General features: G+C 40.7%; 2 protein-coding genes across 2 annotated transcripts; one reads left to right on the top strand and one right to left on the bottom strand.

The window, feature by feature from the left end:
• Positions 1-1,356: 1,356 nt before the first annotated feature.
• Positions 1,357-25,008, top strand: tdrd9 (tudor domain containing 9). The gene is made up of 35 exons (XM_062440357.1): positions 1,357-1,484; positions 6,074-6,156; positions 6,283-6,350; positions 6,831-7,052; positions 9,724-9,846; positions 10,036-10,116; positions 10,199-10,363; positions 10,467-10,570; positions 10,668-10,787; positions 11,924-12,008; positions 12,089-12,146; positions 12,643-12,747; positions 12,837-12,934; positions 13,022-13,153; positions 14,001-14,163; positions 14,361-14,424; positions 14,593-14,656; positions 14,752-14,796; positions 14,911-14,964; positions 15,669-15,785; positions 15,873-15,980; positions 16,591-16,691; positions 16,919-17,089; positions 17,770-17,881; positions 17,966-18,181; positions 19,567-19,656; positions 19,754-20,011; positions 20,707-20,874; positions 21,371-21,438; positions 21,524-21,633; positions 22,188-22,284; positions 22,380-22,518; positions 24,416-24,534; positions 24,630-24,702; positions 24,815-25,008. Exons 1-35 carry the CDS (start codon positions 1,357-1,359, stop codon positions 24,911-24,913), a joined length of 4,008 nt encoding a protein of 1,335 aa, XP_062296341.1. The 3' UTR covers positions 24,914-25,008.
• Positions 2,092-3,365, bottom strand: rd3l (RD3 like). Its single transcript, XM_062440358.1, has 2 exons — positions 3,052-3,365; positions 2,092-2,455 (listed from the first exon to the last, which is right to left on the bottom strand). The coding sequence occupies exons 1-2, from the start codon at positions 3,363-3,365 to the stop codon at positions 2,092-2,094; spliced, it is 678 nt and encodes a 225-aa protein (XP_062296342.1).
• Positions 25,009-25,064: the final 56 nt, after the last annotated feature.

Here is a 25,064-nt window from a genome sequence, read left to right as displayed (position 1 = left end):
ACCAAATTTCTAACCACAAATTATTTTTCATCCATATATATTTTATCATGCAATGAATGGGTGATTAATCCTTTACTACAAATTATATAGAGTACATTTTCTTTAGGGTTGATACTAAATCACACTATAATTATGATTTCATGTTATATAAAACAGGAAACAGCCAGAGTTATTTCAATGAATTTTATTTAAAGTAAATAATGCAACATTTTTTGAATGGTAGATTTTATTATACCATTAAAACCACTCAATCAACATTGTTTAAAACCACAGGCCCTCGCTTTCTGTCAATTGTATACAATGAACTCTGCATTGAGTGTCATGAAAGATTCAGATAGCTGTGCTGCTTTGTTTATAAACTGTGGGGAAGGTGGTGCATGAGAGAAGTCACAAGGGCCTTTCCTCTATTTTATCTTCATCTAATACTTTTCTCAGAACTCACTGAGTTCTGTCTCAGTGAGTCACTGTCTCATTTTTCATCTTAGAATAACAGATCCAAAAAGATCCACCAAATCACTCTATCCACTCCACCAAATCAGTGAAATAGGGGCTCAAGTACTTTTAATAATCCTATGAGAGCTGCCCTCCACTATAGGGAGGACTATGTTGGACTACTATGTTGGGTACCTGGTATAGTTGATGGGTTTGATCTGTTATGTTTTATAGGCTTGTTTGCAGTTGCAGATACTGTGACAGTGTGACCCTATTTCCTTACTGTATATACCATATATATTCCTTACACCATATATGATGATGCCTATGCACAGTTTTACTGATTCATATGGTCCACCTTGACCTCTGTCCCCACTGTCCCAATCATAGGAATACACTGACATGCCAGTCTAGTTTCACTGTCCCCAAGAGCCCCCATTACCATTATTTACTTGATTTGACCCCCTCTGGTGACTAAAACACCTATTAGTTGGTCAGTGTGGTCCGTGGTCTGTGTCTATGTGCAAGAACTTACACAAGCAGCACAAACATTTTAAATTATTTCAATTTTTGTATATTCTGGATCCGGGCTATAAAAGTCGAGAGCGGTCGTGATTGCAATTATTTTATCATGTCGAGACAACACGGCCGTTTTCGGCTTCCGTACTGGGACATGAACGTAATTTAAGATTTTTTATTTTAGTTTCTTTTGTCTCATTTCTTGCTTTCAACTGTCAGAATAGGTCATTTACCTGAACGTGTGAGGTTAATAGAAACAAAATGCTGTAAAATGGAAGAATTTGATTATAACTTGATTTGCAGTTGTCATGGCAACAGACGGGGCGGACTGAACTAGTTTGCCCCACGCCGTTAATCGCCATTTCCGAGATAGTTACCTCAGAGAGGCTACTGATAACCTGCAACATGAAGAAGGTGTTCACCTCTGAGCAAATTTCAGATTGGTTCACCTCGGGGACCACGTTTGCCAACATCAAACTGACAGAGGAAGCGGTTGAACGAAAGTTAGAAGAGCTACCATCAAGTGAGACAGGGTAAGTTCAAATACATTGAGGAAAAGTTAACGGCAGCTAGCTACCTAGCATCCCGCGTCTAGTTTAACACGTGGCAGATTAGCTACCATGCAAAAATATTCAAGGTTACTGATGTCACTCCTTTATCTCAGCCCAAACTTTAATTTATTGGTGCCATAAACAGTCAGACTGGTTAATGCAACATTTTTGTAAAGACAATATGTGAGAGTTAGGAAGAAAATGTGAGGCTCAGATTAGCTTTGGTAGAATTTTAGCTAAGGACAGTAATTAGCTTGGTAGCCTTTCTAGACTTTTCTACTCTTAACACGTCACTATTTTAAATGGCTGTCAGTAGCTTTATACTTTTAAATATTTTTTTTTATAGCTCGGGTGTCTGGATTAATTAAAACTTGGGACCTTTACATATTAATGAATATCCATTACTTTCAAGGTTTTCCAAGATTCGAATTAATACCTCAACTTCAATTATCTAGCACTGATGATTTATAAATTACAATTAACAGGCTTACAAATAATTTAGTCTTTGCATCATGTTGCCATGCTGTGAATGTTATTACTGTTATTCTTTGTGATAAAAGACCACAGATGTATTGAGGAGTGTGTCCTCTCACAGTGTTGTGTCATATGCCCTTGTGGGCCTGAGAGGAACTGGATAGTAATATGGAAGGTCCCAGTCCCTGTTTATTGTGACTGAGCTGGAGTGCCTCATGGCCCGGTCCACATATCCAGAGATTGTTGGGATCTCTTCCCTTAGGTGGTCTCCGCAGTTGGGGACCGTAGGTGTGACGAAGCGTTGCTTCATTTTGTAGCGGCTTGTCCATGACTCCATTGGTCTGAGCTGCGCCTGCTCCACTGAAAGATTGTCCTCTTCGTCATATTCCTTTTGGCTCAGAAAGTCCCTGAGCACCCGCTTGAAGACAGATGCAAGTTCCCAGGGCATTATGTTGTTAGTGGCAAGCACTTCACGAAACCTGTGGAAGGATGCAACAGAGTTAATTAAACACTTGCTGAAGTCGTAAGGATTTGCATCAACACAATGTCAGCTTCCACATTTACAGTTGTCTAATTGTTGGTATATTTAATTCATCATAAAAGACTAAGGCACATGCCCTTGCACCTGTTAATTCTGTCTCATAGTTAGAAGAAAGACATATCTGGGACAACAGGTCGTGGTTTTAAAAATAGTACAGTAGTGTTATTGTTGGGTAATGTTATGAAAGAACACAGTAGTGACCTAGTAGTGAGTTTTTATGGGAATTAAGTAAGTCACAGGGCTCAATCATGGAATATTTTATTTCATTATGGCGAACATAGAGATGATGAGAGGAAACCCCGGCAGTCTGGCCTTACAGGTTATCCTTCACCTTCACATGTTCACACCCTATATCGCCTGCCTCTGTGACAGTAACACACTATGGCTTTCTTGGCAGCTTGCCCTGCCTCCCTTTCCCTTCGGGTCCTCTCTGCTTTGTCTGCTGTCAGGCTGCGTGTTGATGCAGAAGCAGCTAGCCACTGTTGACAACATACTAATGTTAGGACAGAGGATGGCATGATTGCGACAAAACACCTGGAGAGCACGGTGGCTGCGTGGATAGGTGGGATCTGGGCACACAGGAACTCCAGCTGGTGTAGTTCTGATGTGGGGATGAGGGTCCGCAACCTGGGGTACCTCTGAAACCAGTGGAGACCCAGGGCGCTGTAGGCCAGCCTGTGTTCCCTTTCCAACTCCCTCGCCAGGTGCTTGTGTTCTTCCACATGCCACAGGAGCTCTTTGATCAACATGCGGCTGGGAACAACGCCTGGGGTATTCAGAGATGGTGCTTCATCCTGAGCCTGCACGCTTGTTTCATGCGACCATTTCATCCAGCTGAACAGTGGCATGGCAGTCACAGCAGACAATTCTGAGAAACTGAAGACACAAGAAATGTTAATCTGGATCTTGAGGCCATGATGTCTTTACAGTGCTGTTGTGCAGCATTTAAATATGCTAGAATATTTGTTGCTTTGAGCCAGGTGTGAATTTCTCTCACGTTGCACATACTGGCAGGACTGATAAAGACAAATTGTGCAAAGGTAGCAGGAGCAGAAATTAAATTTAAAAAAAACCTAACAGATGGGAGAGAGAGATGAAAGGGTAATGATTGAAAACTAACTTTCAAAGAACAAAGAAAAAAGAAAACATTGAATTTATCCAACCCCAGAATTATGCAAAATCACAAATCTATGTTTGAACTAGGGCTCACGATATTTTAGACCAAATACCTCAATATCGATATTACAACAATATTGTAGAGATGACTGTCGGTGCTTTCAAAAAATATTTACACTATGAAATCTTTGATAAATAACCATCAGTAATGTGGATATAATGAAAAAGTGGGTAAAAAGTAAATAATAGAACAGCTAGAACAGTCTGGTAAGTTCAGAAAATTACATAATGTACTGTAATGCAGCATTTAAAATCAGTAAAAGGCAACTCTGATGACATTTCGTGATATTATCATATCACGATATCAATATAATTTCAATATATTAAGTATCTCACTTTATCCAGAATTGTGTGAAATATTAAAATTTAAGTTTGACAGTGAAATATTAAGTTTGACAGTGAAATATTATCACACCATAACTAAGCTGACCTCGGTTCCCTGCCTGACGTGTGCTATGATTGCCTTCAGCCTTCAGTTCATGTCAAACTCTGCAAAGGACGACGTCCCAGGTGTGTGTATTTGGCCCTTTTTTCAGGCTGATGGATGCATCACAGCTTCCACCTGGGATTCAGATGGATTACACTGCCTGCAGGGTCATAGGTCAGCCTCACAAATGCAAACTGTATGTGTGGCTTCACACATGTTGAGGTCACAGGACGGAGCTTTTCAGGTATTTAACCTTACTTCTGGTTGAGGATTTCAAAAATAAATCTATATTTTAACTACTGTTAGTTTTATAACATGTAGGAACAAATTATCACACTAATATCTAGCTGAAAATTGTAAGGGAAGATCTGTACTTACAGGTGAAAACGGCAACGCTTACGCGTCTGTGAGGTGTTCAAAATTTTAAGGTCATCACAGAGTTCAGCCTCCAGCTCTGTGTGTCCATGGCTCTGTACATGTTCATCCCTTCACTCGCTGTCTTCTACGTCCCCTGGTGTCAATTGCCTTTAAAAGAGCAGATCACTTGTGAGTCGGCAGCGATCCTCAACCGTCTCGTTTGTTGGAAGCGTTTTTCTCTTTGTGTTGTAGCTGTTGTCTTGTCCTTGTCTCATCCCTCCCACTGCTCCTGTCACGTAGACTTTTTCCAGCAGAGTTAGTCACACACTGCTAACTGACTAAGAGCTGTCACCTCTCCTCCTTTCACCATACTCTCCTCTGTGCAGTGTGCAGCTTTGTTGTAAGGTCAGCTGCTTTGTAGCTTGCATGAAATGTGTGCACTGGAGAGAAAGGGTGTGTGTGTGTGTGTGTTGTGTTGGCCCTCCTCTTAGTACTGTCAGGGTTTGTGCCTGCTGTTGTGATAAAATCCTCTCCTTGTTGAGAGAGAGCAAGGGCCACAGACAACTGGGAATGCTCTCCAAGCTACAGTGCTGTGGGCTTGGTCTAGCTGGCCAGAGGGAAAGACGAGAGGAGGCAGACAGGCTGAGCAAAGTTAGAAATGGCAGCGAGTAGTGAAGTAGACAGAGCTCCTTGTATTTTATCCCACTGTGACCTAGCATTTGAAGTTAACTTTCAATGATAACCTCAGTATTATTCAACATCCAAACAGTCATAGGCAATGTGGTTAAAAAAAACCCGGCGTCTTTGTTTCTGAGAAATACTGTATTCTTTGTTTGCTATGTCAAATAGCATTAGATGCTGCATCTCCCATTAACCTCAATGGAGAAAGCAATGTCGATGCCAGCACGAATTCAGTACATCCACAATGCCACAGAAATAAATAATTTAAAAAAACAGCACCACAGTTGCTCCATTGAACTAGTAAGTGAAAGTTAATTGATTTAAAGGTGCAAAATGTGTTTAACTCAGCATTTAATTTTAGCCGGCCAGAACACGCTTCTTCTGATTTGAAATTGACTTTCCAACCTTAACGCTCATTCAGATGTTGTAAGTGCTCCAGTGGACTGTCACCTGTTGGCCATATATATAAAAATATACCACACACATAATAAGCATCCTAATGTAATTTTTACATTAATTTAAACTACTAAAACTGCATGATGTAACTCCTTTCCACTATACTACTCAATTAGGGTCCTCTCAAACCGACAAAATCATCTACAAGTATTATTGAAATGATTTGTTCATAGTGGAAATAAAACCCATGTTACTTTTTGAGATGAAACTAGCAGGTGTAAGCTAAACCATTGTCACACTCAATTTATTAATTTTTCGTTTGCTTTGAAGAATTACAATCTTGAAGAGGAAATTGTCACACTGTATGAGTAGAGAGAGGGAAACTTGCTGGTCATTATGAATTTCAAATCCTAATTATTGCGGCTCAAATTTGTTTTGATTATTTATTTACTTTTTTGTGACTGAGACTTAAAATGTATAAACTGCTTAAATTTTCCTTTTAATTTTGTTTCTGTTCAGCACGTCAGAGGTTCCTGGTGAAGGCAGCGTAAAAGGTATAAACTCTGATGGAGGGCAGTTTCGAAAAAAAGCACCTGCTAGGAGTGAGTATTAAGTTTTGGCTTGAATTATTCTTCTTACATCGTATAAACTTACTTTGTTAAATGTAACACAGAATTTGTCAAAGACTTTGAACACTGTTTCTTGTGCTTTCAATTCTAAATCCTCAGGTTCCACTCCTCCTCCACTCGCTAGTTACGAGTACCCCAACTTGCCCATAACCAAAAACAGAGAGGAGGTAAAATGTACCAGTGTATGAGTCCATATACAACATACACTTACCCACACAGCTTGATGGTCTGAAAGTGCCCTCTTATTCTTGTCTTCATTCACGTTAGGAGTTTCTCTGAGATCGTCGTCATGTCCTCAGGACTTTGGTGCACTTAAGCTTTTACTGTTTGTTCAAGAAACACAGTTATTTGATGCTGCAGGACAACGGCTAACTTTAATTTCACTGGATTCAATTTTTCTCTTGACTATCAGAGAGTGGTGTGTGAATGTTTTAGGTGCTCGTGCTGTCATTTAAACTGTACTTCCTTAATGCAGATTATGAAGTCTGGCTTCATCAGCTTAGTACATCCATCTGCCTTTATAGGTTCATAACTTTCAGGACATATTTTTAAAAATCTTATCTATTGCAATGATATTGGTGCAAATCACCAAATGGGCTTTCTCTTTTTGTTAACTTGTTTTCTTGTGTGTGTGTGTGTGCTTCCAGCTGATTTCCCTCATTGAAAACAACTCAGTAGTAATCGTTCGAGGAGCCACAGGCAGTGGCAAGACCACCCAGCTGCCACAGTACATTCTGGACCACTACAACAACAAAAATGCCTCATGCAACATTGTGGTCACCCAACCACGAAAAATCGGGGCCAGCAGTATTGCGCGATGGGTTGCCACACAGAGGAAGTGTACCCTGGGTAGTCTGGTAGGATATCAGGTAAGTGCAACATTCAGACGAAATCTGATTTACTTAAACTGTGAAATGTGAACGCGTACATGGGCCTGCACATACAGTATATTCTTAATTCCTACAAAATGGTTAAACCATGATATTCAGGAGAGCGAGAGCCTTAACTTGAAGTGATTCACTTTAGATCACACCGTGTTCAAAAGGCAGATGACATCCTCTCACAACTCAAAAAGAGTGTGCATATGCATATTTGCCAAGCTCCTGTGTGCATTGCTGTCAGGATGTCTGGTTGTGTTGCTAAGAGCTCTGAAACAGCACATCTAATAACTTGTCTCCTCTGCTTGCTGCAAATCTCCTGAGTTAAAGATGATGTCAGTGACAGTGGGAGCAATGACTATGTTTACATGTACAAAATATTCCGTTTTTTTACCTTATTCCAAAAAAGACAATATTCCCTCTAAGCTGTTTGCATGTCTAATGAAAATGAATATTTCACTAATATTCCTGTTTACATGCAAAGGGTTTTCAGGGTTTCAGGCTTCAACAGTGGGAGCTTAAATTAAAGAGTGTCTGCAGGAAGGGAAGTAAACTGGAGAGGTGAAAAACATGAGTGAGCTGTGGCCTGATATTTATATGTGATTTTGATTTGACTGATATTATGAATTAATTAGTAATTAAAAGCAAGGTGCATAACTTTTTTGGATAGTGAATGGTCAAATTTGACCAGTTACCAAATAGATTACCTTTTTTGTTTTGGCTGGTGAATGATGCAAATCCACCAGCCACTTGCATATTTTACCAGCATTTGGCTGCTAGTTGGTGCTAATTTTGTGCCCTGGTTACAGGCACATTAGTGCATAAGTTGTCTCATGATTTTTTTCTTCACTACTGAGAGTTTTTGGTGCATCACACCAAGTTATCACCATCAGTCCATGGCTGCATGTCAAGATAAAAACCAATCCCCTCTTTCCCTGTTGTACTGACAGCAAACAGCCAAGAGGCCATCTGTTGCAAACATTGGTAAAACTCCAATTGAGATGCATTGAGATGGCATTGTCCATCGGACCAACCCTAATATCTGCATATCCCACGTCTTGATCAGAAAATACTACTTTTGGATAGGGCTGCTCGGCTATGGAAAAAATCATAATCACAATTATTTGGGTCAAAATTGAAATCACGATCATTAAAACGATTTTTTTTAAACTTTAGAAACATGCTGCATTTCTTGTCCATTTAGGTTAATGTATTTTCTCTCCAAGCAAGCAGCCTTTTATCTGCCGCTTAACGCAACAAACAGCAGAAAATGTGCGGAGATATTAGTGCTGGCCAAGCGGTTTAAGATGACGATAGTTCACACATCACATCCTGGTTTTTAATAATTAGTCAGCAAACTCAGCCTTGTCTGACGCAGGCTGGAAAATGTGCACTTTTATTTACAGTTAAAACCATTTCGTCGTGTGTTTAAGCTTCTGTCAAACTAACGGAGCTGCGGTGGCTTCCGGTCTAAGCTTTCAAAATAATACAATATTTGTTATTGTGCACTTCTCATTATTATTTACAAACAAAGTTGGGGCATGTAAAATTACGGGAGATTCCCAGGAGAAAAGACAAAACGGGAGGGCGGTGGGAGATGGGTCTAAAATACGGGAGAAACCGGGGAAAAACGGGAGTGTTGGCAGCTATGGTGTACAGTGCATGCTGTGGGGGAGGGACGGAAATACGCATGCGTGGCTTTTTGCAGGAAAATGATAAATCGTTTCCCCCCGATTTTTTATTAGTTTTGAGATCGTTTGGCCCCAAAATCGTAATCACGATCAAATTTCGATTAATTGAGCAGCCTTACTTTTGGAGTAAGGCTTAATTTGGAATATCCAAACAGAATCTGCTGTTTACATGACCCGTCTCAAATTCAGAACGTGGTCATATTTGAAATATTAGTGTGAACGTACATTTAGTCACTGATTAATAGTCCATGTTAAGGGGAGACATAATGTTCAGGTTGTGCAGCATATCCTAAGCATTATATTCTTCATCTACGCTCTGTGTGCTTTTTTATTTTTGCTGCTGCATCTGAGACATCTTGGTTTGCTGGAGGGGAGAGTTCTCTATTCCCTTTTCTGTTGTTGTTTTTTTTTCTCCTCTAGGTTTGTGAAAGTTGAGCACTCAGTTAATGGAAAGTGCTCAGAGTTGAGTTGGTGAACCAAAAAGTATTTCCCTGTGTTCGTACACAGGGTTCCAATTAATTTATTCTCAGGTCACTGGTATTTTCTCCAAGACTGAAATGACTCCAATGACCAGAAATATTTACATTTGCAATGGCAGACACTGGCATGAGGTCTAAGCATACTGTGAACAATCTTTTATATCATTGATGGAGCAGAACATAACCTTATTGATTGAAACTGGATGGGAAGAGACCCAATATCTTTAACGTGACCTATCTGACATTTTCAAGCAAAGCGCAGTGTATTTCCTGGCAGGAAGAAACACCTTTTAAAAGACTTTGGAGTTGTTATACGTTCTGACACTCAATACATTTTGATAAGTTTTGCAATAACATACTGCAAAACTTTTAAGTATTCCTGAGCACAGAGAGGAAACCAAATGCGAAAATACAAGAATTTGTGTTGGTGTCCAGATGCACCACCATCTGGTCTCCAGATTATGAATGCAGCGCAACATATTTGTATTTCAGGTTGGTCTGGAGAGGATGGCTACTGAACACACTCGACTAATCTACATGACTACAGGAGTGTTGCTTCAAAAAGTGGTTTCAGCCAAGTGTCTCACAGAGTACTCCCATATTTTTGTAGATGAGGTGCGTAAACAGTCAGATGATCATTAATGTTTGCTGGACCTTTTTAAAAGGGAAATTGAGGCCAAATTTAGAATATCTCACGCTGAATCAAAAACAATTCTTATTCATTTGAGTAAATAATAATACATTTAAAAAAAATCTATTATTACTTGGCTATTTGGTCATTTAATGAGTGTGTTTTTGCCTAAGGTTCATGAGCGCACTGAGGAGATGGACTTTCTCCTGCTGGTTTTGAGGAAGCTTCTTCATTCCAACTCTCGTTATGTTAAGGTAATCACAAGATCACTGTTCACATCCCTCTTATGCACTGTTTTTGCATTAGTTGAACTCTCGCTCACAAACGTTTTCTCAGATCATCCTCATGTCAGCCACCATTAACTGCAGACAGTTTGCTGAGTACTTCGGCACTCCAGTTCGTGGAAAGATGAACCCGGCATATGTGTTTGAAGTGGAGGGGGCACCTTATGCTATTGAGGAGTTTTATCTGGATGACCTCCACAACCTGTTTCCATGCAGGGTAAGGACATGTTAAATATTTTACTGATGCTACTGTTATCAGTATTGTGTAGCCAAAGTGTGTGTTTGTGTGTATTTAACGTTTTTTTTTTTTTTTTAACCAGGTTGAGTCACCTCACCCAGATGACCCTTATATATCAGCTGAGATTTACAGTCTTGCCATCAGTCTCATTCAGAGCTTCGATGAGATGGAAGGAAAAGATTCCAGGTGAAGTCTTATTGTCGTAGCACACACTGAAAGGGGAGATGCATTGTTTCCCCCATCTGTCAATTATGTGTTTAAATGTGTGTTTGTGTGCGAGCAGCAAAACAGAGAAAGAAGGTGGCAGGACTTTGTCAGAGAGAGGAAGTGTGCTGGTTTTTCTTCCTGGTTTACATGAAATAAGCTACATGCAGGAGGCCTTGGCTAAGCTGGTCCACAAAAGGTGAGTTTAGCTCTTCATTTAATCTTTCTGCACAGAAGTAACATCTTCTTATCTTGGAAGGTAAGAACACTGTTGTTTTCTAGAGTGCTGAGATTTTGGCACATTTAAAATCATCAGAGTACAAAGTGTGAAATGTTTAATGTACATACCTAATTTTGAGGTGTCTGTCAGACATGGGACCAAATACTTTCAGTTAATGCTGAACGATTAATCTAATCGCAATCGCGATGTCATCCTGTGCAATTATATAACCGGAAAAGAGACTTTTAAATTGATTTCAATATAAATGTGCGCATTAAAAAACATTGGGTCATCTACGCACCATGAGAGGAGATACTTCAGACTGCTCTCAGTCTCTGTGTAGTCAGTGAAGCGTGTGCAGTGCGTGGTCACATGACTTGTCGGTGTGCAGACCACAGACCAGGTGGAAAAAACCCCAAAACATGACCTCTGTTATATGGCGATATTTTTGCCTCAAGCTCAGTGACATTGAGTAGAAAGAGGTACTCTGTAAAACATCTCCAATGAAAGTCTCTACGTCGTGCAGCAACACAACACATTTATATCAGCAGTTTAAACAGCATAAAGAAAAATATGAATGCATCGCAGTGAAAGCGCTAACTAATAAAGAGACGACAACTTAAGGCTGAGGCCTGTAAACAAAACAAAACTCGAACCGACTCCATAATGTACTGCTTGGCAAAAGACATGATGCCCCTGTACTCAGTTAGCAAAGAGGGATTTCAGAAAATAATCCAGACCCGAGGATCACACCGGCAACAACACAACCTTGGGCTTGAAAGAGGCATTGGCTGCATGTGTTAGGAGCGTCAGGTCGCTATCACAACAGATAACTGCATTCACATTGTGACAGCGCTGGAGCTTAGTCAATGGTCGTAAACATCACTTTGCTATTAGTAAATTAGATTCTCGAAATCATCAATAATTATACGCTCATGATATCTTTTTGTTCATCATATCGTAATCGCAGTATTTTCCAGAATCGCAATTACTTTTTCACCAAATCGTGCTGCCCTACTTTCAGTCTCTTTTGTCTGTTTTTCTGGCTGTATTTTCATTATGACCAGTGTTTTAACCTACATTACTTGTGCTGAATGTCTACATTTACCTTTCAGATTGCAGGTTTATCCTCTCCACTCCACCGTGACTCTGGAGGAGCAGAATGGTGTGTTTCTGTTTCCTGTCCCTGGATACAGAAAGGTGAGAACCATGTTTTTTTGTGTTTTCACTCAAGTGTGTTGTCAGTACCTGCTGCACTGATGTTCTACTAATCTTTACAGGTCATCCTTTCCACCAACATTGCAGAGAGTTCGGTGACTGTTCCAGATGTCAAATATGGTGGGTTCTCTTTCTTCATCTTTGTCTTACCTGTTACCTTTTAAGTTATATTCCTCAAGACTTTCATTCAGTCAAATAACATTTTTGATACTGTATAAGAATGTTAATTTTATCTCATAGATATCAGCCTCACTATTTACTGTTACTCTTCACTGTATCAGAGCTATATTAAGTTGGTGCTAATGGAAATGGAATAACCTACTGCTGGTGCTTCACAAAAGATTGCAGTAGCCATTAATTTTGACGGACTTCTCTATAAATACAATGTGCATTTGTATGGTTGCACTGGTAAATGGGTACGCCAGTGTCTCTTCTGTACTCTACGTTGATGCTCAAGGAATATTTTCTGTAGTGTTAAACTGCACTTGCTGTTACCATGATAACAGGTGACATAAAATCAACCAGGATGAAATCTGAAGGATTACAACTTTAATGTTAGCTAGGGTTATGTTTTTTTAATCTTCTTTGTACTGGTGCTTCTTTTATTGTCGCATAGTGATTGACTTCTGCCTGGCGCGCCACCTGGTCTGTGACCAAGACACTAATTACCAGTCTCTGCGTCTCACCTGGGCATCCAAGACCAACTGCAACCAGCGCAGAGGTACAACAACTACAGCACAGAACTTGACCTCTAAAATGTAAGTATCTGTTCACACTCATTCACTCATGTTTTTTTGCTCCCTCCATCAGGTAGGGCAGGTCGAGTGTCGAAGGGCTACTGTTATCGTCTTGTTACCAAAGAGTTCTGGAAGAATGAAATCCCTGACTACATGATCCCTGAGATGCTGGTATGTGCCACTGGCCAGAGATTATTTTACATTGTTTTCAGCATTCATCTGACAATCACACTATGCTGTGCTATCCCCTCCTCTCAGCTCGCCCCCCTGGCCACCATCATGCTGAAGGTGAAGCTTCTGGACATGGGAGATCCCCGCTCGCTACTCTCCACAGCTCTCTCACCGCCCAACCTCGGTGACATAGTGCGGACTGTGCTCCAACTCAAAGAGGTCAATATAAAAAGGGTGCAGATTGATGATTCTCCCCAGAAAGAGCAATTAATGTCTCCTCAAGTAGGTATGAAGGCAGGGCTGTAATGATGACTGTTATGTATTTGGGCAGGCAGCTGACCACCCAGTTCTGTCACAGACTATTAGACCTTGGGTTCTCAGACTGGAGCTTTGAGTCAGCCGCTGTTACCATTGTCAAGTGTGTTTGGTGAGAGTTATATAGGGCAGCGTTGTGTGTTTGTGTGGGAAGGGAAAGTGGGAGAAGTGTTGTTTTTGTTTTATGTTTTTGTTTTCTCTCTGTCCCTGACAAATACAAACATTCAATAGAGAGCAGATCTCTGCCAGGTGGGCCTGGGGTAATCTTGGTTTTCTTTGCATAGAATAGTGTAATGGTGAAACCGAATAGGTTTTCCTGATTGTGTAAACTTAATAAGGTAACAACAAATGGGATGATGAGTTCGAAACTTTCAATTAAACATTAGTTATTAATATCATTTTAAATTTATTTAGAACATTTTGTTGTCACATGCACAAAATGAAACCTCTGCCTACCTCCCTCTCTCATCCCAACCAAAAATGAGTTGATCAACTCAGTTGTTCTTCTTGGCTCACTTACAGTCAAGATGGCAGCAAAGGTAACAAAAACAGGGTTTTATTCATCTCATACCGTGCCTTAATTTTGTAGGTCATAACATATTGTGTATGGAGTTAATTTAATTTGCAGGTCCTACCGGCCAGTAAAGAATAGTGATGAGTAAGGCTGAACAGTTTTGAAAAAATGTCTAAATCCACATGGCACCTTTTTAAATCTGTTGACTTGACACTAGCTGGATATTTTTTTCTGCAGATGGGTGCCCTATCTGCAAAAAATGATGGTCGGGGCCAGAATGAGGATGGTGAGCTTACGTTCGTCGGCCGAGTGCTGGCCCACTTGCCTGTGGACCTGTTCCTTGGGAAGATGATTGTCCTGGGTTACATTTTTGGCTGTCTGGATGAGTGCCTTATCATAGGTCAGTCTGTCATCATCCTAATTATATTGGCTGCAGTTACTGCATATGCATGTTTACAGTTGTAGAGGCAGAGCTTGGTCAACAAATATGTCATGACTGCACTTTTTGTTTGTCTGTAATATGTAATAATATATAATGTAATATATTTGTGACTGCCTGTTTGCACAAATAAAACTTTCTACCACTCTTATCCTCAGCTGCCTCTCACTCTCTGAAGAGTTTTTTTGCCATACCATCCATGCAGCAGCTTGCCGGCCACAGGTGAGTCACATACAGTAGCTGCTCCAATTCAGACTCTCTTGCAGTCAGTGTGGCACGTGATATTTGGTACATTATGTTGTCATGTACTCCCTTGGAGTTCGTTTACTTGCTTTTATAGTCCCATCACGTTTTTTTTCTGTGTGCAATTAAAATTATTTGAAATTCCAGGAGCAAGTTGGCCTTTGCTCGCGGCACCCCAAGTGATTCCATAGCTTTTGTCAACGTCTTCAAGGTAATGTGTTTAATGTCAAGTCAGGGTGTTGTTCAAGGTAATTATGTGTTTGCTCTAATGGCTGAAATCCCTTCCCTATTGTCTCTTACTGTTAGGCATGGCACTCCTCCAAAAAGAAAGGACTGCTGAGACACCCAAAGGTGAACAAAGCAACATGACACAAAGACATAAGAATGTACTGATCATATTCTTTACTGGTATAAAATCCTGTCCTCTTTTGTATTTTCTTTGCCTTTGACACTCCCTCTTGTTAGGATGAGCTAGACTGGGGAAAAGAGAACTTCATTCAGATCAAGAGGATCAGGGAGGTAAGGAGACAACTCCAAGCATCAGGATGAAGCAGAGCTGGGTCACACTCACATGGAAGCAAGTCTTTGTCGTCACTCATCCCAGTCTTAAAATCAATGATAGGCATTCATCCTTTTTCTGGATCTCCTGGAGACCCTGACACATTTCCAGGCATCATGGCTGGGTGTTTGGCCCAGGGGTGGTGCTTCAGTATGGGTACATGGGTTTGGATGGTGGGTGAGGTTCCTGGAGGCCCAGACAAAAGTTCTTGGATGCGTATTGTCATGTTAATAGGAGTGGAATTTGATTTTGTTGAGTGATTGTCAGTTTTGATGTTTTTCAGAGGGTTTACTGAAGTTGGTACAGACGGAATATATCGTCTGTATAAGCCAGTGTCATTTTTTAGAAGCAGCTGTCCAGCCAACCTGAAAACTTTCCTCTGTGTTTCTGTCATTAAGAGTTTAATGGTAAGGTTTATAAACAGTTAATAAACACATTTGTTTACAAGTGTAAACACAGTCAGATGTGATAAAGTCAGGTAAAAGGTATTATTAACTAACATTTTGCTAAAATTGAATGCTCCTGTTGATTATAGCTTGGCTGCACAGTTCTGTCTTCTCGTGCGTAAAAAATACTCTCCACTCTTAATGAACTAATATTTTGAAATTAAGCTGCCAATAGAATATTGTTGGTCAGCCCTCCTCAGCAGTAACTCATTGTCTAGGTTGCAGAGCTGTATGAGGACCTGAAGAAACGTGTGCAACAGTTCAACATGCATGTGCCAGACAACGATCAACCCTCGGATTATACCAGCATACACAAACAGAAGTACATTCTACAGGTTTGTTAGAGTTGTACACGAGTCTGGTGACAAAGTTGTATGTACAAACTTATTGCAAACAGTTGTTTGAACCTCTCCTTGTCTTAGGTGGTTATCGCTGGTGCCTACTACCCCAACTACTTTGTTCAGGGGGAAATAGATGAATCACTGGCTTCCAGAGATTTGTGTGGCTTCAACCCCAGAACAACAGTGATGGTATGAGTTACAGATGTGAAATCTTTAGAGCAGGCAGAACATTTCATTTTGTTAATTAATACTTAAGGGGGAAAAAAAGTATGTGATTACACTATAGATGATGACACGTTAACATCAGTTGCGCTTCGAGGTTAATGCTTTACATCGTGATATTGTAACTATATTAGGACTGAGCTGAAAGTACCACTGAAACTAAGCCAGGTGTAACAATGTAGAGTCACTGTACATAGGATAAACCCTTTTGATTGAGGTAACAACATAACCTTTAATCTTGAGTCTCAGGCAAAACAAAAAATTGTGAAGTTGTTAATTTATCATCAGTCCATCAAATATGTTGTGAGTGTATTAATTTTAAGGGGCACTTTAATTTCTGGTACACTAATAAGGCGTATAATAATAATAAGCTGTACTATCAAATAAACAAACAATAGGAATAATATGTTCTTTATTAGATAGAAACAGTTATACCATTATTAGAAACCATACACCTAAATAATGCTGTTATTATAAATTGTATATAATGTGGTATTAGACCCAAACTATACCAACTATATTATACTAAACTATACTATACAACTTTTTGTAACATCGTGCTATGTGTTGTGTCCAGGTGAGGAACCTTCCTCCATACAGTTTTCTGTACTACAAGCAGCTGCAGTCTCTGTTCCGCTTGTGTGGACAAGTCAAAGCCATTTCCTTTGAGAGCAGCAGGTACTGAGGGCCAAATCTGACATCATGTCTCAGCATCTACTCTGATTTGTTTTTTGTATTTTTTATGTAGATCACTGAAATGTGCACATCATGATCTGTGTGTGTGTGTGTGTGTGTGTGTGTGTGTGTGTGTGTGTGTGTGTGTGTGTGTGTGTGTGTGTGTGTGTGTGTGTGTGTGTGTGTGTGTGTGTGTGTGTGTGTGTGTGTGTGTGTGTGTGTGTGTGTAGAGCATATGTGGAGTTCTACAGGACATCCCAGGACTCGGGGGTGTTACCTGAGGTGTCCCTTGCCCTCCTCCTGGCCCAGCAGAGTCCTCCTATCGAGCTGTCTGTTTATCCCCTTGAACAAATAGAAAACTGTGCTGGGAATAGAAACATTACTCACTTGAAATACTCACGGTACAGCTCTATTCACACATCATGAAAATAACATTTCTTGTCCATGTGATTTAGTAAAATCAGGCGCTGCATGAAAGGAAAAAATTATCTTGGTGAGCAAATAATTTCATAAAGAAACAAAGAACAAAGGTTCAGCTTTGTCACTTTTTTGATGGGTAAGACCGTCTTTTTGGAAAGTGGAACCCCCTGCACCACAGGCTGTGTTGGTCAGTGCCCCTGCACGGAGCCTTAATGTAATCTGACATCCTGGCACTCTGCATGACTTTGCACAGCAATCACTTGTACTCAAAGAGGGGCAGTTTCAGGCAGAGACAGCACCAGCTATTTCCTTCCTCTTTCTGGTAGACAGGAGATATGTTAACACATGCACATTATTAGACATGAAATAAGACAGCTCACTGACCATTTTCAAGGTTTCCCCTTAACAGTAATATATATGGAAAAGAATACACAATATTGCCATATTTCTATAATCTCAAATACATTTTCTATGTTGAATAGGTGGCTTTTTTTTTAAGTCACCAACCTTAAACCAAAGGCACTGACCAGGCAGCTCTGTTAAATCATTAAAATAATGGTATGACAGGCAATGTGAATGCAGTAATAAATACAGATTGCCATTTTGAGCACAGTGTATGCACAGTGAAAGTGAAAGTTCTCTGTGTGATGTTGCTGGGCAGGGTGAACGTAGACTTCCAGAGCCATACTGTCTGTCCAGTGGGAGTGGTGAGCAGTACCATTGACCCAGACAAGCTACCTCCCAGCCGCTTGTTTGTTGTCAACATCACAGAGGTCAGTCTTCTACATCTAAGCTATTTTTAGGGTTTTCACAAAGTCTATAAAAATGCAACCTCTCATGACTCTGATCTGCTTCAGGTGGTGGAGGTGGGCCATTTCTGGGGCTTTCAGGCAGATGAAGCCAGTTTGGAGAAGCAGCGCCATCTGACAGCAGAGATTAACATGCGTACACTGCATCCTGTAACTGTGTCACTCTACCCCAACTTGCTGTGTCTGGCTCCTTACTCTGAGATCATTGAGCAGAGCATGTACTACCGAGCCAAGATTCTGCACATGCGTGGTAATACAGTCGAGGTAACAATCGCTCACACACTGTAATTCTCTGGCACCCATTATAACAAACTCCTTTACTTCTCTCCTGTCTGATTTTATTTTTGTATCAGCACCTCTTTCTGATTATGCCAAAGTAGTAACATTGTCAGCACATTAAGATAAAGATAAACTTTTATTGATCTCACAGTGGGGAAAATTCACAGCTATAGCCGCTAAAAAGATAGGGATATGAGAAAAACTATTTTTTAAAACATATGTATACAACTATAAAATAAAAAAAATAAAAAAGGACCTTAAAGTGCAGGAGTGCACATCAGGGAAAAAAAATGCAATTATAGTGCAGCATTGTACAGTCTGACTGCAGTGGGAATGAAGGACCTGCAGAATCGCTCCTTCTTACATTTTGGGTGTATGAGCCTGTCACTGAAGGGGCTGCTTAAGGCCCTCACAGTCTGATGCAGAGGGTGGGAGGTGTTGTCCATGATGGTGGACAGTTTGGCCAAAACCATCAGAGAACCTTCATCAGAGAACTTCTGGAGGTGACAACTGTCTGTGAAGTATCTGAAGTCTGCTGTATACAGGGTGAAGAGGAAAGGTGAGAGTACTGTACCCTGAAGGGCCCCTGTGCTGCAGACCACCACATCAGACACGCAGTCCTGCAACCTCACATACTGGGGTCTGTCTGTGAGGTAGTCAAGGGTCCATGCAGCCATCTGGTCACTGACCCGCACTCTCTCCAGCTTCCTCCTGAGCAGTGTAGGTTGAATTGTATTAAAAGCACTGGAGAAATCGAAAAAAGTGATCCTCACAGTAGTTCCAGTGTCCTCCAGGTGAGACAGGGATCTCTGCAGCAGGTAGATGACAGCATCAGGAGGAGGGGGGAGTGGAGAACCGCAGAGATGATGGTGGTGGGTAGGGTGAGAGCTGCAGGGATGGTGGTGGTGAAGGGGACACCACACACTCCTTACAACTTGTAGTGTCATTGAAGTTTGAGCTAAATTATTAAATTATGTTAATTTTTAGGATGCCTGTCCAGTGCTCCTACTTTTGTCCCAGCATATACAGACTTTAAATGCTGCTTAGCAAAAACAGGCCGGTTTCTTAATAAAAATTTTAAGGTATTGAAAGAAAAGCAGAAGAAAAAAAAGAGAATATAAAAGTAGAAAACTGAAATATTCAAAGCATCACTGACCATAATTTGCAGTGTGTAGGTCAAGTTTCTGCAGTTTTCTGTAAAAGAAACAAACAAACTCAAAGACCAACTGATAATGTCAAATATGAGTCTATATTTAAATCACTGACACTGTTAGGTTGAACAGAGTGAAGTCATTCTTAACAGGAGTATGCAATAGCAGTAGTTGATGTTACACAATGAGCAGAGCAAAGTGTATGTTGTTGTTCTGCAGGTCCTCTTTCTGGATTTTGGTAACACAGCAGTCGTTGCCTGCAGCAGCCTCAGGGAGCTCCCTTCTGACCTCCTGTCTCACCCTTTCCAGGTAGTTATACTATAAATAGCAACATTTTCTAAATAAACAAATGCATTGTCCAGACTGTGAACAAACAGTAACACAGACAATCTGCTGGTGATCTCAGGCTCAGGAGTTCCAAGTTACTGGAATGCGTCCATCAGCCCAGTCCATCATCCTTGGGAACCAATGGAGCAGCCGTGCCCGTGACCGATTCATCACGCTGGTGAAAGGCCACTCGCTTATCGTGTCGCTGTACTCCATCCTCCATGGTGTGATGCGTGTGCAGCTGCTCATCAACACAGAGACAACAAACACGAGCGTCGCAGACATCTTGGTGAAGGAGGGACATGCAGAGAAAGCCGAAGAGAACTTTGATTCCAAGGTGACAAAGCAGTTGGGATTTTTTTTTCACATTAAATTAGACCGTGCACATATAAAAGTCAATCACATGTATAGTAGTTTGCCCTACCTAAAGCAATAGAAACCCAAAATGTGTTTTTAGTATCAAAGACATCCCCTTTCCTGAAAGAAGAGCAGCTGTAGTGAGCTAGATTTCATGTCAGTTGTCATTTGTACAGAAGTGAAGAATAAATATAAAATTAATAAATGTAAACAAATATCATCTTTTCAAGCTTCATGAACCAGTCCTTTAACATTTGTCTCATCTCTGCTCTCAATCTAAATGCCATGTATTGGTGTAAACAAAATGACAAAACTCACTTCTTCTTTTTGTGACAATTCAATGCTAATTACTAATGTTTTTACAAGTATGCTGTCATCATTGTGTGTGCTTACACAGATGCTTCAGAATATTTGCCTTTGTACTTGCAGTACTGATTTCCCCCAGCAGATGTTGTGGTAGGATGCTATAAGCAACATTGCTTTGGTCGCAATAAAAATATAAAGAATGAATAATGAAATTTTTTGGAGATCTTGGGCCTAAGTCGACTTTAAAGCACTGGAGGAAACCCTGATGTATTGAGACAAAACATACAATTAAACTAAAAATAACTCAGCCATGTACTGGTGCTATGTGCCTTCTTCACTCTAGATGTCTGTCTTTGTGTGATCTTGCAGCAAAACCAGGAGGCCCTGATGTCCTTGTACAAAGACATGGAAGGAGGCACATATGTCCCCAATTTTGCCACCAGCTCCTGGAAGGATCGCAAGGAAGAGGAGAAACAGCTCATGGACAACCTGCTTGCCCACTTCTCCAAAAGCTGCCAGTCTTATTCCAAGACAAAGGCAAGATACATGGCAGCCACACATAAGCACATTTTAATAATATCTTAATAAAAAGATAATATAAAATATCTAGGCTTCAGAATATCTGCTTTTGATTACATTGCACTTTTCAAAAGCAGTGTTACAAAGGCTTTGAAAATGTAAAGGAAAAACTATCAGGGATTAAGGGAACGCTGTAAAATAAAAATGGGTTTTAAGATGGATTTAAAAGAGGATACTACCATAATGTCTGAGACGTGGATACTTTGAAGTCAGGTGTATGATAGCATCCATGAGATGTATCATGAGAGTCGGTTGCTCTGTTTGTCCAGCAGATGGAGCGATTGCAGATTATATGCTGCTGTTGATTTTGTGGTTGTAAGCCAGAGGCACACCCACTCTGTCTGCTAAACAGAACAATGACGAAAGGGGGTCTTGGGTTGTGAATTACAATAATCAGTGGACGCTTGAATACATGACGTAATGTCTGAATGCTGCCTTTCTTTTGACACTACAGGTTCACCTGCATGGGCCACACAGTCCTCATAAAATCAACTTCCGCAGCTTTAGCAACAAGACCTACAAGTAAGTCTTGCGTACACCAAGACCAAATCAAACTTGCTTGTTGTCATTGCCACCCCATCTGCTCATGAGTGTCTCTTACTCCCAGGACGGTGTGTATAGAGAGGAGCAGCATCAACTTGTTGGCTCTGAATGAAAACCCTCACTACAAACATCAGAGAATTCTGGTGGCTGGGACTGTGTCAGTCAACTCTACAGGTACCAGATGACACTGCATAATAACTGGGCATTAATTCACACTTTTGATTGACACTAACCAATATATTATAGTAATATTGGATCAAATGACAGTGCTTAATTTACAGTTGCTTGTTATGATGAACCTGCATAGAATTGTCAACCAATTCCTGGGTCCCCATTAGCACTACCAAGGTGTGCAGTCTCTATTGATTTCCCGGCTCTCTATTTCTGTTGCCTTAAACCTTATTTCCTGCAGGCTGCTGTTTCTAGAAAATGTTTTAAAAAACACTACCTGCCCAAACAGAAGACAAAGGTAGCAACTAGCTGGTGAACATAGTGTAGCATTTAGCAGATGAAGAATCAGATGTTTACCATGGGAGTTATCGGAGACTGACAACAAAAACAGTTAAGAGGGGACTTTGCATGCACCCACTCCAAATTGTGTCTGTTGAATGTCTAATTAGGCCATGAAGATTTTATAAATCTTAAGATTGAGCTGTATGTTTTTCAGCTTGTTGTGGAGTTCATCTCCCTATAAGTGGTCAATCAGTTATTGCAGGGCTGTGTTGCAGGTACGCGTATTCTCCTGAGAGATACTACCCTCATGCCCGACATCCCTGGACTGCCTGCTCTCATTACCATGCTCTTCACCCCCATCATGGAGTTACGGTTAGTAGACTTACCACGCCTTCATTCATTGTGCTGCCTTCAAGACAGCACAATCAAAAGCACATGCTAATATTTTTTATGCTCATTTTTTTTAGCACTAATGAAGAGAGGACCTGCTACACAGGAGCCCTCTGTGGCTTGGGGTGGAACAGTCAAACACAAGAGGGCCTCCTACCTGAACATGACATTGAACTGGCCTTCGATGTCAAGTTTGATGTTGAAGACATCACTGAGGTAACATTTGTCTCCAGAAGGAGAGCCGCAGATGAGTTGTGACTGATCGCAACGAAGAAGTGGTCAGGAACATTGATTGGGTTAATGGGACCCTTTGTCGTTGGTTGCCTCTCAGGTTTTGACAAAAGTTTACCATTTTCAACTCTCTTCTGCCACTTTAACCACAAAACACAGCTGGGTTGCACTGGGAATGCTACATGACTAAATCAGTGAAATGCATGGGCGTTAAAAAGCAATTCTTTTATTTATCTGTCAATTTATGGAATTTACCTTCTTTCTGGAAGTGTTTTCTTGTGTAATCTTAAAGTCTCAGTTCTTAAGCTTTATTTATGCTTCTGCGTCGGAACGACGGCGTAGCTACGCAGACCTCTCTGCGTCGACGGGGACCCCTACGCCGTAGCCTGACGTGCACCTCCAAAAAATCCTAACAACGCGGACCGCAACGGCTGTGATTGGTCTGCTCAAAACGTCAGTTCCTCCGGCAGTTGCTTCTTCCGGTCTTTCTTCCTGCAACACCACCATTGTTATTAATAATGAACAAAAGGTATGTGTTTTCTGTTATTAGCGCACATAGTGCTACTGTGACCAACAAAAAAAAAAAAAAACATGCTACTGTGACCGGAAGATAAACAAGGATACGGATATGACTCCTCTGAAACCACACACACCCCCTAGCAGCATGGCGGTGAATTGTAGAGCAACGCGTTCCCTCGACGCAGAACTTCAAAAGGTCAACGACGGCATCGGGCTGACAGCGTAGCTACGGCGTCGTTCCGACGCAGAAGGATAACTCGGCCCTTAGTAACCAATCAACTAATAGTACATATTTAAAATAAAGTTGATATATACTATCAGTTTTACAATCAAAATCTTATACTTTGCATGTATGCCATTGATGATTTACATAATGAAACACTCCCCAATGTGTATTTATTGTTAAAGGGGCCCTATTATGCTAATTTACAGCACTAAAAAAAAAAAAAAAAAATGTTTGGCCCTACTAGAGTAGCTTTGCATGATTTTCAGTTCAAAAGCTCCTTTTTTATCCTATACTGGCTCCTTATGCAGCCCTGCAGTTCAGCCTCTCTCTCTTAACAAGCAGTCTGAGCGTCACTTTAAGGCCCCCTTCCTGATGGGCCCTCTTTGTTTTGATTGGCCAGATTTCCAGAAGGCTGCAGAGTGGCAGCTGTATCGCTCATGCAAACCATGCATTTCTTGCTTTGCTGCTTCTAATTAAAAACTTTTAAATAATCAAATAATGGGAGACTTTTATTGTAAAGAATGTACAGGAAATGAATCATGTATCTAATCAAAGTAGCAGAGTTGCGTTAGTATTGTTAAAGAAATGATTGATACGTGATAGAGAGATATTTGGAACTCTTTGTTGAATGAAGCAGTCAGAAATAATGGAGGGAGGAATAGTACTAGCAGAAACAGCCACTGTGATGATGATGCTTGATGGAGAGCTGCAGACGACTAGCACATCTCCAACTGGTAAATTACTTATTTTACTTTGTTGTGCACTCAGTGTGTCAACTGGACTTGTGGCTCGACGTGATGTCCCCCAAAACAATTGAAAAACACCATAATATTAGTAGAGTGGAGCAGTGAATTAGCACACTGTGCATGGAGGCGATGACCAGACAAAGAAATCCATCACAAGCCAACGTTGGCTCGGGCTGAAAGTAGAAAAAAAAAGTTGAACCAAGTGTTCGGGGCAGCCTGAAGCCAGTGCTTTTTTTTTCTCACAGAGACTATTTCTTCATACTTCTACCTCCTTATTTGGCACTTTGCCAATGATTAGTATGAACACCCAACAGTGTAACATTATATATGACTCAAAATAAGGAAAAGCATAATGGGTCCCCTTTTAGTTCTGTGTTCTTTTTCTATGCAGATTAATGCCTTGCGAGTGGCTATAAACCGACTGGTGTGTGAGGGGCCCAATGGCACTTTGCATCTGGGGCCAGACAGGACCAGCCACCTGCAGGAGGACTGCCGGGAGCGCCTCTTGCGGTCAGTCACGTAGTCATGCCAAAGAAATCAGTAACAAGTTTAATTATTCAAACAAGTACACAATTACTGATCTGCACTTATATTGTGTAATGCAGACTGTTTACCAAGACACCATCACGGGAAGTTGTCATTCCAGCGTATTACGAGAAACAGGAGAAATGGAACCAGGTATGGGACACCTTAGTGCTTCCTTATTCATTTGATCAATCAGCTCTGCTATATGCTGTTTTCATCATTTTAGATCTGCGTGTTTAAATGTGTTGGTGAATTGGTCCTGCAGGTGGATCCGTCTCTCAAGATGGATATTGTTGAGCCTGGAGCTGGAAAGACTAGAGGTGTGCTCTTCCAGCTTCATCCTGTCACCCTGCTCAACAGCTAAGAAGCTGTCTTTGTTTAAATGTGGTTGAAAAGAAAGTGATTTGAATGTTGTAATTTGACTGAATTATGTTCAAAAGAGTATTTTATTTTCTAAGCTGTCACTGAAATATTGTTTCTTTGTTTAAATAAGTGGCTGCTATAAAAGAAAAGTT

Source organism: Scomber scombrus, chromosome 19 (genome assembly GCF_963691925.1).
Source record: "Scomber scombrus chromosome 19, fScoSco1.1, whole genome shotgun sequence".
Taxonomy (NCBI): domain Eukaryota; kingdom Metazoa; phylum Chordata; class Actinopteri; order Scombriformes; family Scombridae; genus Scomber; species Scomber scombrus.
The sequence above is the reverse complement of the archived record's forward strand: the minus strand, read 5'-3'. Positions and strand labels throughout refer to the sequence as shown.